Raw genomic sequence first — 14,633 nt, 5'->3', positions numbered from 1 at the left:
TGTTCATTTGATAGAAACAGACTGAAGCTGAACCAAACTATAGCTACAGGAAAACAATTCTGATGCTTTTTTTTTTTTTTGAAAACCGTGTTTTGATGCCCCCCCAATCTAAAACTAATCCTTTGTTGGCCTCCAAGTAAATGCACACTGCAGATTTGCTGCCACATTATTGTCAAAATGGGGGGAGGGGGGAGGGGAATTGGTCATCTCAGTCCTTTAGAGTAGCATTGAGAGAGATTAGAAATGACAAGGATGCTAAAAGTGTCTGGATTCCATCATCTAAGAGCAAAACCCAAAGGCTTAATGGGGGCTCTTGCTTTCCCATATTTCATGAGATGGAGGTGTCAGTGTTTGCCTCCTGGGGGACATGGAATAAACTTCAGAGATGTAAAACTATTAGTCTTGACAAAACTAATCCAAAGGTCTGTTCTATTCAGAGCTAACACAGTCTGCCTGATATAAAAGTTAAAGCCAGTTTTGAGCTGAGTTTCAGGCACACATTTCCAGGGATTCAATATTTCTTGGCCAAGGAAGAGAAAGGAGATAGCAGTGCCTCTGGGTCCACAGCTGAGGGCTCAGGTGTTGGAAGACTTCCATATTCTTTTCATCATGTCCCAATTCTGCTTCAAGTAAAAGAGGATTGACTATTGATTTCTGTGTGTTCTGGGATATAAATGTGTAGGCAGATAATATACAAAAGCTAGAATATATTCAGCTGGCTTTTGTGACATAAGAATAATTGTTAGACTGATATTTTCTATAGTCCCATGTAATACTTCACTAAAGTAAAAGTGCTGGGTTTCATATCTATATTAGTTTCTCACCTCTGATGGAACATTCTGGGATGAACTTATGTATCCAGGGTTTGAGATCCATTTAGATTTCAAATTTCCACCAAAAGCCCTATGTTGAAGGCTTTGTCCTCAGCCCATGATGCTACTGGTCTTTGGCCAGTCTTCCTCTACCATGATATCCTGCGATGCCACCGCTCCAAAGAAACACATAAGACACTTGGAACAAAGGAAGAGGGACATGGGCAAACAAGGGAAGAGAAAGCTGAAATGCTAACTTCTTGTTCCTAGACAACATCGTGTGGAGAAATGGTAAAGACAAGGGAGTTGGTTTCTAAATAGAACCAAGAGGCAAAAGGAAAGAACCCAAAGGTTCTATGAAATGCCCACTCCAGTCTCCAACCTTAGGCCTTCTCTCATCTTAAAGTAATAAAGCTGTTATTTCCTCTGCCTCCAAAACTTGGTCCCTGGGTTTCCTGAGTGGAAATAAATTCCATTGGGGAATAAACTTTGCAATAGTCACCAGTACTCTGATGCGATAACAGCTAAAGCTAGGGTATGTGCACAATGCTTGATGAAAAGAATCAAAATGTTTTCCCTTTGCCATTATTTTTATGTCTTTTCGGTGGATTTATGACTATCATCAAATGTTTAGATTTTGTACTGTCATAACGGCCCCATTATAGAAGTTCTTATGGAACTTGTCACTTCTCCCTAAGCTGTGCAGCTCTTTATTTACTTTGAAACGGAGATGGCCCTGCCAGACACAATGTTGGGAGCAGAATATTGGCAGTGTGATATAGTAGGACATCTGAGACTAGGTTGATAAATGCCAAGCCCTTTTAATACATGGGCCATACCCTAAAGATGCTGCCCACTCTAGCAAAGGAGGATCCTTTGCTAAAAAAAAGATCTTTCTTGGGGATGCCCTCCCAGAACAGCTCAGAGATCAGTCTTTTAGTTCATTCCAAAACCAATTAAATTGACTATGGAGATTATCTATCACATTGGCCAAATTCAGATTGAGCAGAGGGATTGTTGCAGACCCAGAGATCATTGTTGGACAGGCTGAAGAGACTTGGATGTAACTGCATCCCACCCAGCATCTTCCTTTACTAGGATGGAGGATCTTTACTCCTTCCCATATAACCTCCTGCACTCAAAGTTCCACTTAGTAACCTTTCCCAGTAGCCTTAACTAAGGTTAACATGAGTCAGATCTTAACTTCAGTGGGGACCATGGCATCCTTAGATTCTGAAACACTATCATTTCCTGGTTTTCACAGGAGGCAGAAATAATAAAGACACTGTCTAGTCAGGATTCCTGTTACAGCAACAAAATATCAGGACCCAAAGCAAGTTGGGAAGAAACTTGGGTTTCTTTGGCTTATACTTCCATGTTGCTGTTCGTCATTGAAGGAGGCCAGAACAGAAACTCAAAAAGGGCGGAAACCTGGAGGCAGAAGCCAGCGCTGAGGCCTTGGAGGAGTGCTGCCTCCGGGCTTTCTCAGCATAGCTTGCACAGCTTGGTTTCTTATACAACTCAGAGCCATCAGCCCAGAGATAATACAACCCACCACAAGCTGGGCCCTCCTCCAACAATCCCTAAGAAAATGCTTTATAGCTGGATCTAAGGGAGGCGTTTTTCTCAATTGAGGTTCCCTCCTCCCAGACACCTCTAACTGGAGTCAAGTTGGCACAAACTAGCCAGCACAGATATATTGACCTTTGCATCGATTCCTCCAATGACATGAACAAAGTCTACAAAATTAGTTATCGATATTTGCTTGTTCTGAAACTCAATAGATATAATGAATTTGTCCCTATCAAAATATGATTTGGTCTTGGGAGTCAGCTAACACAAAGTTTCAGAAGACGATGTCGAGTTGTTTTGGTTTTTGTTTTGTTTTTTTTTTAAACCATTGTTGTATAGGTCTGCATCCATCATCAAACACTTGAAAGAAGGATACATACTATCTCTAAAACTTGGTCCTGAGTATGCAGCATAATTTAAGCGACTATTTACTTAAACTACCTCAGGAAGGTTTTAACAGCAAAACTCAGGAGACAATGACATGCTTGGTTCTATTTTCCTGGAAGTGGGGGCTTCCTCTCTCATTTGACTCTGAGTCATCTGATAGACATGAGTCATTATGTCTCATAATGGGTCTGTGAAAAGAACAAATTCAGAGATCACACCTGACAGCGGATGCCAGGGGTGCAACTCAGTGTTTTAAACAACGGGACACTTTTATTTGGCATGCCAGGACCTGCCTTCTACTTCAGGCATTTCACAATGAATTCATGGAGTGGAACCCCAAGCTTTGCCCCACTCACCTATGCTGTGCTCACAGCCTCTTCTGGGTCTTCGGCTGAGTCCATCTACCAGCAGGATCCATTGTTTCCAGCACTGCGGAAAAGCAGAAGCAAATGAGAGTTCACACCTGTTAGCTACACAACAAAGTAAGGAATTGCCTTGTCCTACTTCGCCAGCCTAGAAAGCATGGTGAAGCACCATCCTTTCTGAGGTTATGATTCTTCCAGCCATCAGTCCATGTGTGGAAGGAAAATATTTTTCCCTTCCTGGAGGTCCTCCATCCTAAAAGAAATCCCCAAATTCAGATGTGTGTACTGAGTTGAAGGGCCATATTTTTGATTTGATGGCCATATTTTCCATTAGAGCGAATGGAACATCCTCCTTGGCCAGCCTTCCTGATCGGTATAACCATAAAGCCATGCCTCCACGGCCACAGCAGGTTTGCCAATAGTAACCCTATTTAAGGGAGAGCAGCACTGGCTCTTTCAGTTAAATTTGGTTTTTGTCATAAATGCACATGATTACCATATGTTAATGAAGAAAAGTTGAGACGAAAGTGGTTACTATCCCAATTTGATTAACATACATTGTACACCTGTGGCAAATGATCACACTGTACCACATGACCTTGTACAACTAAGATGATTGATACACTTAAATTTAAAAAAAGATTGTTCTTGGCCCTACAACTCTCTTGAGACACAAAGTCATAGCTACACATACAAACTCAGTGACCATCCCTAGACAACTCTTAATGCTAAGAATTGTGCCACCACCACCACCACCACCACCACCACCACCACCACCACCACCACCACACACCCCTTCTACACCCCACTTCTTCCTGAATCCAAATCAGTTTAGTCTCTTAGGAAACTGAATGTACAACACAGCACTTCTAGTGTCGTGGGGATAGGTAGAAACCAGTAAATGAGCCCTGGGGCTGACAATTCAGGCTCCTCAAACCAAGGGAAGGGCCAGGGCTGCAATAAATCACCTATTACTTAGCCCCAGGGTCCTCGTCACATGATTCCTAGCAATCCAACATGCTCAAACATATTCTCCCTCAATAATCAAATATAATTCTACTATTCCAATACACACGGGCTTTATTTCCCACCACACCTCACCTAGCTGTAGTTCGAGTCTTAAAGTCAATAAACAGAATTTGTCTCATTTAGTCTCCCTAGATCTGGAGGGACTCTTACTCCTCTGCCATGGTAATATAGCTTGATGATTCTGGAAGTTCTCAAAAAAGAACCTTCACATGTCTTAAGTAGTCACAGTGGTCACAGCTATTACAGGTATACAGGGTAGCTTTCTTCTCTCGTGGACCCCTCCAAAGCTTCCAACTATAGAGCAATGTCGGCCACCATAGATGGTAGCCACTAAAGATGTGATATTGTGAGCTCTTACCTAGCCAGGACCTTACCTTTGACAAGGCTACTAGAGGGTCTCAGAGATGGCACTTCAAGTGTTGCCACACCAAGGAGGTTATTTTCCATCAGTATCACATCCAGAAGCCTGAATTGATGGTGCATCATCTACAAGAACCCACAAGCTTTATGCCATCTCTCTTCAGCTCTCTCCATTGGATACAGGTCAACACACCAGGGGACAAATTACACAGGCATACCTCTTTCCCATATTTCCCTTTGTAACATTTATATACTGGGATTCACTCTGACTTTAGGACATCTGCTTGCCTAGCAGGCATCCCAGTCACCCGTGGAAAAACTGAACTCGACAGACTCATATCACCCTCTAGACCTGCAAGTGCTTGCCAGCAACCAAGGCTGCTTGGCCTCCTACTGCTGACCTCTGACCTCCGTAATTAGCATGTGATTTAAAGACTCAGCTTGGGGATTCTGGAGAGAGGTTGAAAGCAAGTGGGAGCTGAGGCTTAGAGACCAAAACTAAAATCATTCCCCGGAGTTCAACATGATGAGACAGACGGAAGGCAGCGGAATCTTCCCTAAGAAAAAGGCGAAAGGTTGAAGCCATAGCCCGGGTATGACACCTCTAGTTCTGTCTCCTTTCCCCACAGAATAGTCCTTTGTGGAGGATTTAGCACATCTTCTTTAGGGTAAATGGGCTAAACAACATGGAATCTGTGAGAAGAGACTATCCTAGGAAACAAGCCATCTATTTAATGATAGCCTTCTCCACAGGCCAGGGATTTAGGCAACTGCAAGGTTCTAAAGGAGAAAAAAAAAATCAGCTTTCTAAAGCCCATGGAAGAGAACCTGCTGATTTTACTCTGAAGGAATCAATTAATTAAAGTTTAAGTCGTCACAAACACGTCCAAAATGCCAGTTCCAAGTGAAAGGACGTGAATGCCCATTTCTGTCTGAGCCCTTTTCACCCGTTTTAGCACCTGGCAGATTTGTGGACCACAGCTGCGTGCTGATTGAACAGAAACGGGTCTTACTTAACAAGCAGGCAGGGAAGATGAAGTGGGTCAAGGACAAGCTCAACCGTTAAGTCTGTAACTTGTTTCATCTTTTACTCCCGAAGCTTCTCTTTCCCACGTGTTCATCTTTTACTTGCTCATCCCCCTTTTTTTTTTTTTTTTAAATCTTTTACTTTTTATCCATACCTTGAATGGCTTCAATGTCTTATTCCATGGGGGCACGCTTGGGAAGAGAGACTATTTTGAAGTCGATCGGTGTGAGTCCCTCTGCTGAGGATACCTGGCCTCTCAAGATGTTACAAAGATGGATGTAGAGCAGTTCCATCCCAAAGCTCCCCGTTTAGTGCCAGGCACAGAGGGGAATGGAGCAGGCCGCTAGTCAAAACGCTGGCCCGTTCCCTTGCTCACTGGCTGTCAGTCAGACACCCACACTGCAGGCACATAGCATGACCCTTCACCCTCAAGTGTTTCCTTAGAGGCCACCCAGGTGGAAAAGGTCCAAGGCTGAGTCCGGTTTCTGTCTTCTAAACTCTTCACTAAAAAGGTCATTTACAGCCTAAGCAATTAGCTTTTAGGTCTATCATCTCACAAATTAATTTGTTAAGCTATCTTCTCAAGGAAGTGAAAGGAAACAGGACAGGACAGAAAAGAGTTGATGTTCCAGAGGTTTGAGAATAAAAGAATACTTCTTGTAGATGAACTGGAAAGAAGGAAGCATATGAATTTCCATGATTTACCTGCATAATTTAATTAAGCATGGATTAAAACTCCACATTAGGTACATACTATTTGGTTGTTTTTTTTTTTTTTTAAACATGAAAAAATTGAAGTTCAAAGTAGTTAACCGTTGATCGCACCACAGTTGAGAAGCCTAGAGTGAACGTCACAATGGCTAGGCCAGTCTGTCTGTCTATCTGTCTGTATGCCTTCAGGAATCTGACTCACGTTACATCCTGTTTCCCCAGAGTCACCACTGCTGGGAAATGACCTGCTCCCTTCTAGCCTGGGCAAGGAGGCTGATTGTAGAATTCCATCTGTGAGGCTGGAGCTGCCTAAGAGCGTCCTCAGTAGGATTGGATCTGTCTGTGATATAATGACTCAGAATAACTGTTAGAGATGCTACCAACTGTCCCAGACACTATGCTGTCACTTGGCTGACAATGTCTCAAGGAGAACCTGAGACAGGCAGAAGCAACTGCTGCTTGCTGGCATTCAAACTCTCCCTTGGAACTCAAGCCTCACGATTTCCAAGGGTGTTCAAGTCTCGGAACCAGTTTATTAACTGATCCAGAAGCCATTTTCCCTTTGCCTACTGAATCCCCTTTCCTCATCTTAGTGAATGCTAGGCTTCCAGCTGTGGCAGAAAAAGTACCATAGATACCTCCAAACAGGATCACATCTGTCCAGTCAACACTCCAGACAGAGTCCAGTTATTGCTGAGAGTAACGCATCTCTAAACTGGTTCAAATCGCAAACCCTTCTGTACTCTGGCCTGCAAAGGGACTTTTTTCTCCCTGTGCTCAGCCAACTTCAGTCAAATGTAGCCACAGAGTCCAACCTGTCTGTGCATGACTGACACAAAGTCACACTGGTCCAGGGGCCACTTGATGCTCCTTTCGCTTGACAAAAGGAGAAAGACCTAGGAGGAGGTTGAGTTGGGTGTGAAGAGAAGAGAGAAAGAAGAAAAGAGTGAGAGACAGAGACACAGAGTCAGACCCTGCTGTTATGAGGGGGAGAAGGAGACAAGAGAGGGGAAGGAGAGGAAGAAGGAGAGGGAAAACAGAAGAGAGAAGAAAAGCCATGACTGTTTCCTGATTGGTACAGGGGCATCTGCAATCCCCTTACACTGCACAGTTGGCACCTCATGCTTTATCCTAAGAGGGAGGGCTCAGCTGAGACAGCAGAGACTCTTCGGAAGACATAATCCACTCCAGTGAGGATGCACATTCTTGCCTTCCCCATCATTCACACATTCTAAGATGTTCTGTACTCTGGGGCTAGTGAGATGCTGTAGTGGGTAAAGCACTTGTCCCATAAGCCTCACAATCAATTTCCATCTCTGGAACTCATGCAAAGGAAGGCGAGGACCTGCATCACACAGGTGTCTCCTGACCTCCACACATACTAATGACATGTGCATGAGCATACAGATAACCAATATTTTTTTAAAGTAATTCTGTGCTTTGTAAGAGTCTACATCTTTAATACTGGGAGTGTCTCGAATGGTAAACAGCGCACCCCTCTCTGGTTCTTACATGTAGGGCTGGGCCATTCCTTGGGGAATATTAAACCCGATTGTCATTCATATGTTTAACCTCTTTTTTTTAAGTCATCTCCTCTTTCCCACAGTTCAGCATTTTCTGTAATGTACTTACAGTTGGACTGAAACAAACTTTATAATCATTTTGAAGTTCTTTGGAAACATCTGACAAATCTAAGCTTGCCAATAAATCTGTTTTGAAATGAATCTCAGGCTGGAGAGATCACCTGTTGGTTTGGTCCTGAGATCCACCTGACAAGTCACTGGGAAAGTAGCAACAGGCGAGTCCTTGAGCTTGCTGGTCAGTCAGTCAAGCCTAATTATTGAGCTCTAGACCAGTGAGAGATGTTGTCTCAAAAAACAAGGGAGGTGTTTCTTGAGGGACAACACCTAAGTTGACTTCTGTGTACTCCCATGTGCATGTACAATTCTCTCTCTCTCTCTCTCTCTCTCTCTCTCTCTCTCTCTCTCTCACACACACACACACACACACACACACACACACACACACACACATTCTTTGCCCAGGTCTAGCCATCTCTTCTAGACATTATTCTATGCTGGTCAGTTTTGTTTGTCAGCTTGACACAAGTTACCTCAGTGGAGGAGATAACTCCATATGATTGGCCCAAAACTCCAGAAGTAAAAAAGAAAAAGAAGGATGGAAATAAGAAAGGAATGAGAGAGAGAGAGAGAGAGAGAGAGAGAGAGAGAGAGAGAGAGAGAGAGAGAGAGAGAGAGAGAGAAAGAGAGAAAGAGAGAGAGAGGCTGAGGCAAGTCTGTAGGACATTTTCTTGATTGATGATTGATGTGGGAAGGCCTAGTCCACTATGGGTGGTGCCACCCCTAGGCAGGTGGCCCTCAGTTATCTAAGAAAGCAGGCTGAGCAAGCCATGAGCAACAAGCCAGCAAAGAGTAGCTCGCCATGGTCTCTGTTTCAATTTGCACCTGAATTCCTGTACTGCCTTCCCTCAGTAAGAGACTGTAAGCCAACTAAACCCTCCCCACCACCACCACCAAATTCCTTTGGTTCATGATGTTTTTACCACAGAAATAGAAAGACTCCACCTAAGAGTTTCCTTTTCCTTTCTTAACTGAGAAGGTACATTCGGATAGCTCAGTAAATTATTTTCACTGAGAATAAGTATGGAAATAATATTTTAAGAACTTTCTTTTCTCATTACTCTCAGCAATGTATCTAGATGAACTATTTCACTGAGGCTCCTACATCATTGAGATAAAGAATAACGGTGAGCTTCTATCTGGAGTTCTTGACAGTCGGTCCAACAAAATCAGCTCAATTTTATTTTTAAAAGGAAACCCTATTTCATCGATAGACAGGCTCACTGAAATTTCATTTCCCACTCTAATTTTTGTCTCATATTTATCTCCAGGGATTAATATGCATCTTAGGGGCAATTATAGACATGCTTTTCTCTTCCTTGAGCTTTTTATTCTATGTTCATGACAAGGTAATTAAAAACAAATGTGTGCATATATAATATAGTAAACAACTGCTCCAGATACATATGGCCAAAATTCCCTTTCAGAAGATGCCAAGCTCTTAATCAGAATTCTCTTTGTGTCAAATTACCTGCCTCCCTTCTCTCTCCCAGTAGGTTTCCAAGCAACTGTGACTACTTAGGGGACTGCCTTCACAGTGAGAAGCTGTTTACTGAGCCATAAGCTACTTGGCACATTTGGATGCTGCAAAGATTTTTATTTAACACAGCACACTGAGTATGGTGGCTTCTGATAAATGGAGCTTGCTTATAGAATACCATTAAAATGTGCTCATTTCTCTTTCTGAAAGCATGTCAGGATGGTAGGCTGTCCTTGGAGTGGATGAAAAGACCATAAGTGCTTCCTCTGGGGACTGTTTGGGGGACTGTGGCACTCCCTTGGGTTCAGATTTGCAGCCCTGGCTCTCACTGTGCAAGCCTCCACAGAGGTCTCTCTTCAACACACACCCCACATCTCTAATCACAATCCTTTATTTATGAATATCAAAGTATGCATGACTTTTCAAACTGATCTTGGGACTTAGGTACCTCATCTATTAAGAGATGAGTTTGGTTTCCACCACTGCCTGTAACTTCAGCTTCAGGAGATCCAATGTTCTTTTCTGGCTTCTGGGGCCACCAACATGCCTTTACACATACCCCTACATGCTGCCCTGATCTACTCCCACTGCTTGGCCCTACCTGCCCTTGGGGGCTGGAGGTGAGGTGGCACAGAGTCAATGACAGACTCCAGGAGCAGGTGAGAAATGCTGCTGCAAGCTCCTTTATTACCTTCTACCTGTGCGCCATTGGTCCTAAGAAAGCATCTCTTCTAAATAGCAGTTCCCGATTGGCTGGCATTGTATGTGTCAACAATCCTTGGTCTCTCAGGCAGTCCTCAATTAGGTCCTCTGCAGGAGATGCCTTTGTGGTTGTGTGGCCCCCACCATTTACATAGAGGTGGCCTCTACTTACACCCACATTTGTAATTAAAATATAACAAATAAATCGTAAAATGATCTTGTTCGAACTATTGTTCTCTATCTCTGCACTGATGTTTGAACTCTAAGGGAGCGAAGATATTGACCTCATTTGGAGACCTAGAGTAAGATATGGCACATAGCAGAAGTTTAATAAATGAAGTTCCAGCCCTTCACCAAGCAAGTTACTCATCCCATAGACACCTCCAGTTCCGTTTGCCTACAAGAAACCACCACCCTTCATGACAGTACTACCCCAATGTTAATATTAGCTATTACTATATGTGTAGTTTTGTGTTTCCATAAACTGACGTTTATTAAATTCAATGTATTGGCATATACTGAAGTGTTTTTTTTATCACTTAAACAGTTCATATTTTCTAAGTAAAATAGGCACACTCAATTATCATATATTAAATTTATTTAATACTTTATTTTAATAAGTTCAACTTGATGGATTATGAAGAGGGCATGTAGTTACTTCCCCTTATTCTTGACTATCCAATGTAATGTATATTCTCAGCTTAATCACTCTGGTGTCTGGGGATAATCTGATACCTAACAATCCTCTACCACTGACTGAGTTTTGTTTCATAAGTACTTCATCACAAGCTGCCAAAATCCTTTCTTGGCCTTCCATGGCTAGCTTCACTGTCCATCTCTTTATGGTGCTATATCCTGGGTTCATGAGGTCCCCGAAGAAAGCTGAACAAAGCTGAACAATAGAAAAAAATTCTTCCAAAAGTCATAGACATTGTTAAGAGTAAAACCCAGACCCAGCCATATTTACTGTCATGCCAGTAAAGCAGGGGCATTAATGCATACTATAAAGTAAGTATCTTTGTGATAGATTATAATAACCATTATGGGAACATGGGAGGAGAGCCATCATTTCAGCGTCAAAGTAACTCCTAGGCTTTACCAAAATCTTTATATAAAATTAGAACCGAGTAAAGCAAACTGGCCCTATTCAACATCAGGGACCATGTCAACTTGAACAAACACTCGATTATTTAGGAAGAAAAGCAAGAAGCTCAGGACTTTGAAATAAGGGGCATTTGAGTTCAGAGTCTGTTTGCAGGCTGTAGCCAGATTTCTCCTTTCCAGAGATCATTTTACCTGAGCTAATCTATAGATAACAGGCATTAAGGACTTTCAACCTCTTAGTGTGGCTTACCCCACCTGTGGGTTTAAAAGAACACAGTGCTTTGCTTTGTTGGTTTGTTGTTGTTGTTGTTGTTTTGTCTTTTTTTTTTAACCTTCTACAGGCACAGAAAATTTTTCTGAGTTGGGCTGGACACACTAGCCTTCCCACACTCTCCTGGATGACTAACAAAGAGAGGAAGTCAGGAAACACAGAAATATGATCTCTGTTTATTTATGCTCAGAGGGTGAGATGTGTTGAGATGTGGTCTGACAACGTATCTAAAGTTGATCTTGATCAACTCACGATGTACTTACGTTACTCACATTACAACTCCTGAGCAAGTTAAAGTTGATCGACTCATGATCCCCCTGCCTCAGTTTCCCATGCGCTGGAATCAACGCGGCCAGTTAACATTTGTTCACCTAAGTAAAAGCTTTTAGTTCTCCAAAAGGGAAAACATTGGACACCACAATGTTAGAGATTTTTCTTGTTGTTACAAAATACCCCGGGGGGGGGGGGAAGCACCCTAATTAAGGAAATATTTACTTAAGCTCACAGCTTGAAGATACAATTCCTCATGGGGAGGAAGACGTGGCAGCCTGAACCTGAAGCAGATGGTCACATGCTACCCATCCTGTGACATGTGGAGGAGTCTCACTGTAGGGACAGAGAGGAGTCAATAGTGGAACTCAGTTTCTTTTCTCCTTTCTATTCAGTCCATGACCACACCCACAGAATGGTGCAGCTCAGAATGAGTTGGGGCTTTCCCTTCCCCGTTAATCCAATCCAGAAACGTTCTTGCAGATCAGGAAATGTGTTTCTATTGCGACCTATCAAGGAGATAATTAAGGTTAACTGCCGCAGCCAGGAAGAAGAGAGGAGGAGTCATGAACAGTGGAGAGACAGCCAGGGGCTCCTGGAAATTCACAGTCCCTGGCCACGACAAGCTGGGCAGGGTATACAATGCGAGGTGCAAGGTAGCTCCCAGGCTGCTCAGCTAAATGTTCTGTGCTGCGATTCTACTGTCGACGACGAAGACGTAAAATTATGCTCAAAGGACATGCCGCAAAAGAATTGGTTCCATCTAGCAAGCTTTTCTCTTCACTTGGACAATAAAGCAATATTAAAGTATTCGAGTGACATTTGGAAGTTACATGAGAGGCTCTGTCTGGGAAAGAGAAGTCACTGCAATGGTACAAAAGCTGACAAGAGCCTGAAATGCCATCAGCACATGTACACTGACAGGACCACTGTACATCTACTTGCCTTGCCGCACACTCCTGCCTCTATGCTACTCTCCCTTCAGCTGGATCCCTGTGCTTTGACCAGGTATCACTACACAGTTCCTGAGCACTGCCACCTTGGCTGTCACCTCCACCTTGTACACTCTCCTGCCATATTAATTCCAAGAGGACATAGTCCCTGTCTTAGTCAGGGTTTCTATTCCTGCACAAACATCATGACCAAGAAGCAAGTTGGGGAGGAAAGGGTTTATTTAGCTTACTTCCACATGGCTGTTCATCACCACAGGAAGTCAAGACTGGAACTCAAGCAGGACAGGAAGCAGGAGCTGATGCAGAGGCCATGGAGAGATGTTCCTTACTGGCTTGCTTCCCCTGGCTTGCTCAACCTGCTTTCTTACAGAACCCAAGACTTCCTGCCCAGGGATGGCACCACCCACAAGGGGCCCTGCCCCCTTGATCACTAGTTAAGAAAATGCCCCACAGCTGGATCTCATGGAGGCACTTCCCCAACTGAAGCTCCCTTCTCTGTGATAACTCCAGCCTGTGTCAAGTTGACACACAAAACCAGCCAGTACAGTCCCCAATAGGATTATCACTGAAATGGTCCATGGGCCATGGTCTTCTTGAGTGTTTCTATATTTCTGAAATATGCCATGATAAATGAATCGTGTAGATGATTGTAGAAATATATTTGATCTTCCTAGGTTCCTGGCACAGAACTGTTAAAAGTGTCCCCGAAAGATGAATGTCATTATTGTCCAGATGGAGCCTTATTTCAATCATGTCTGAGTTGATTCTCTTGAGGAGACTCAAGTCACAGAGGTTATGACTAGAAAACCTCTGGACAGGGCAGGCCACCTGAAAAACAATGGCATAGAGCTGGAATTGTCAGTATCAGGACTTCTCCACACAAAACAAAAAAGATGGGGAGACACATCTCCATAGACACCATGGAACAACATGATCTAATGATCTTGGGGCTACTAAATGCATAGAGATGTTGAGAAGAAAGCTTTACTGAAAGGACATGGGGACTCCAGGTCCCCCTGGGGTTCCCACCCTTGCTGCTTCTCCATCAGAGTGTCCCACAGTTGTGTGCTTCATAATAAGCCAGTACACAGAAGTGTCCCACTGAGTTTTGTGAATCATTCCGTCGAAGCATCACTCCTAAATGAGGCTGGGGTGAATTCTGAGAACCCCCAGTTAAGGGGACCCTTGGTTAAGTCTGTCCCATCAGAAACACCAGAGCCTTAGACTTATGAGTAGCAGTTCAAGAGAAGGCAGTCTTGTGTGGCTGGATGCTTTACCTGTGGGATCAATGCTGATTCCAGGTAGTGCTAGAATTGACTAAATTATAGGGTACCCAGCTGGTGTTTGGAGAGCCGGAGAAGCATTTGGTGTAGAACAACAATACACATCTGATGTCAGGTGTGCTGTACAGTTGATTTCCTGGTAGTTACAGTTCCTCTCCCCAGTCCCCGCCCCCGACGTGCACATGCTATCTTAAAAGAAAGCAAATAAATCACCTAACTATACCATAGTTTAGCAATGGGTCCAAGGCAGTTTCTTACGGAATCAATGTCTCTGGAAGAGGGCTAAAATATGAAACCAATGACTGAAAATGCTACTTTGGAAATCAGTCTTCCCTGGAACTGGACTGAATGGTTTCAGACCGTCTCTCCTTAAGCTTGGTTGTCGTCTAGCTATTATAGTTGCTGGAGACTGAGTCCCCCTTTCTTAGCCTAAGCTGATCTGGAGCTCACCACAAAGCCCAGGGTGGCCTTAAACTCATGACAACTTCCTGCTTCTGCCTCCCAAGTGCTGAAACTACAGGTGTGAGTGCCCAAGCCTGGTTCTCTTCCTGCTTCACATAAGGGCTCGACTTCCTCCCACCCCACCCCCAAGTCTGAGGTACTGGATCCATGCTAAACAATACACCCTTTGCCTTATTCAGAAATCAACAATGTTTCCCTGATATCA

At 43.5% G+C, this 14,633-nt stretch overlaps 1 protein-coding gene across 13 annotated transcripts in view; it reads right to left on the bottom strand.

Annotated features, from left to right (window-relative positions):
• The window catches only part of Prrc1 (proline rich coiled-coil 1), a 110,313-nt gene that overhangs the window by 38,955 nt on the left and 56,725 nt on the right, over nt 1–14,633 (bottom strand). For 11 of the 13 annotated variants that reach the window (XR_004117294.1, XR_004117290.1, XR_004117292.1 and 8 more), the window contains one exon: nt 3,128–3,200. Coding sequence is in view for 2 of the 13 variants with exons in the window: in XM_031365733.1 (XP_031221593.1) it covers nt 3,128–3,200 (73 nt within the window). In the remaining 11 variants the exon portion in view is untranslated. Of the gene's footprint in view, nt 1–824; nt 1,011–3,127; nt 3,201–14,633 lie in introns of all 13 variants that reach the window. The other 2 variants (XR_004117298.1, XR_004117299.1) reach the window with 2 other exon arrangements.

Source organism: Mastomys coucha, unplaced genomic scaffold (genome assembly GCF_008632895.1).
Source record: "Mastomys coucha isolate ucsf_1 unplaced genomic scaffold, UCSF_Mcou_1 pScaffold13, whole genome shotgun sequence".
Lineage (NCBI taxonomy): Eukaryota > Metazoa > Chordata > Mammalia > Rodentia > Muridae > Mastomys > Mastomys coucha.
The sequence above is the reverse complement of the archived record's forward strand: the minus strand, read 5'-3'. Positions and strand labels throughout refer to the sequence as shown.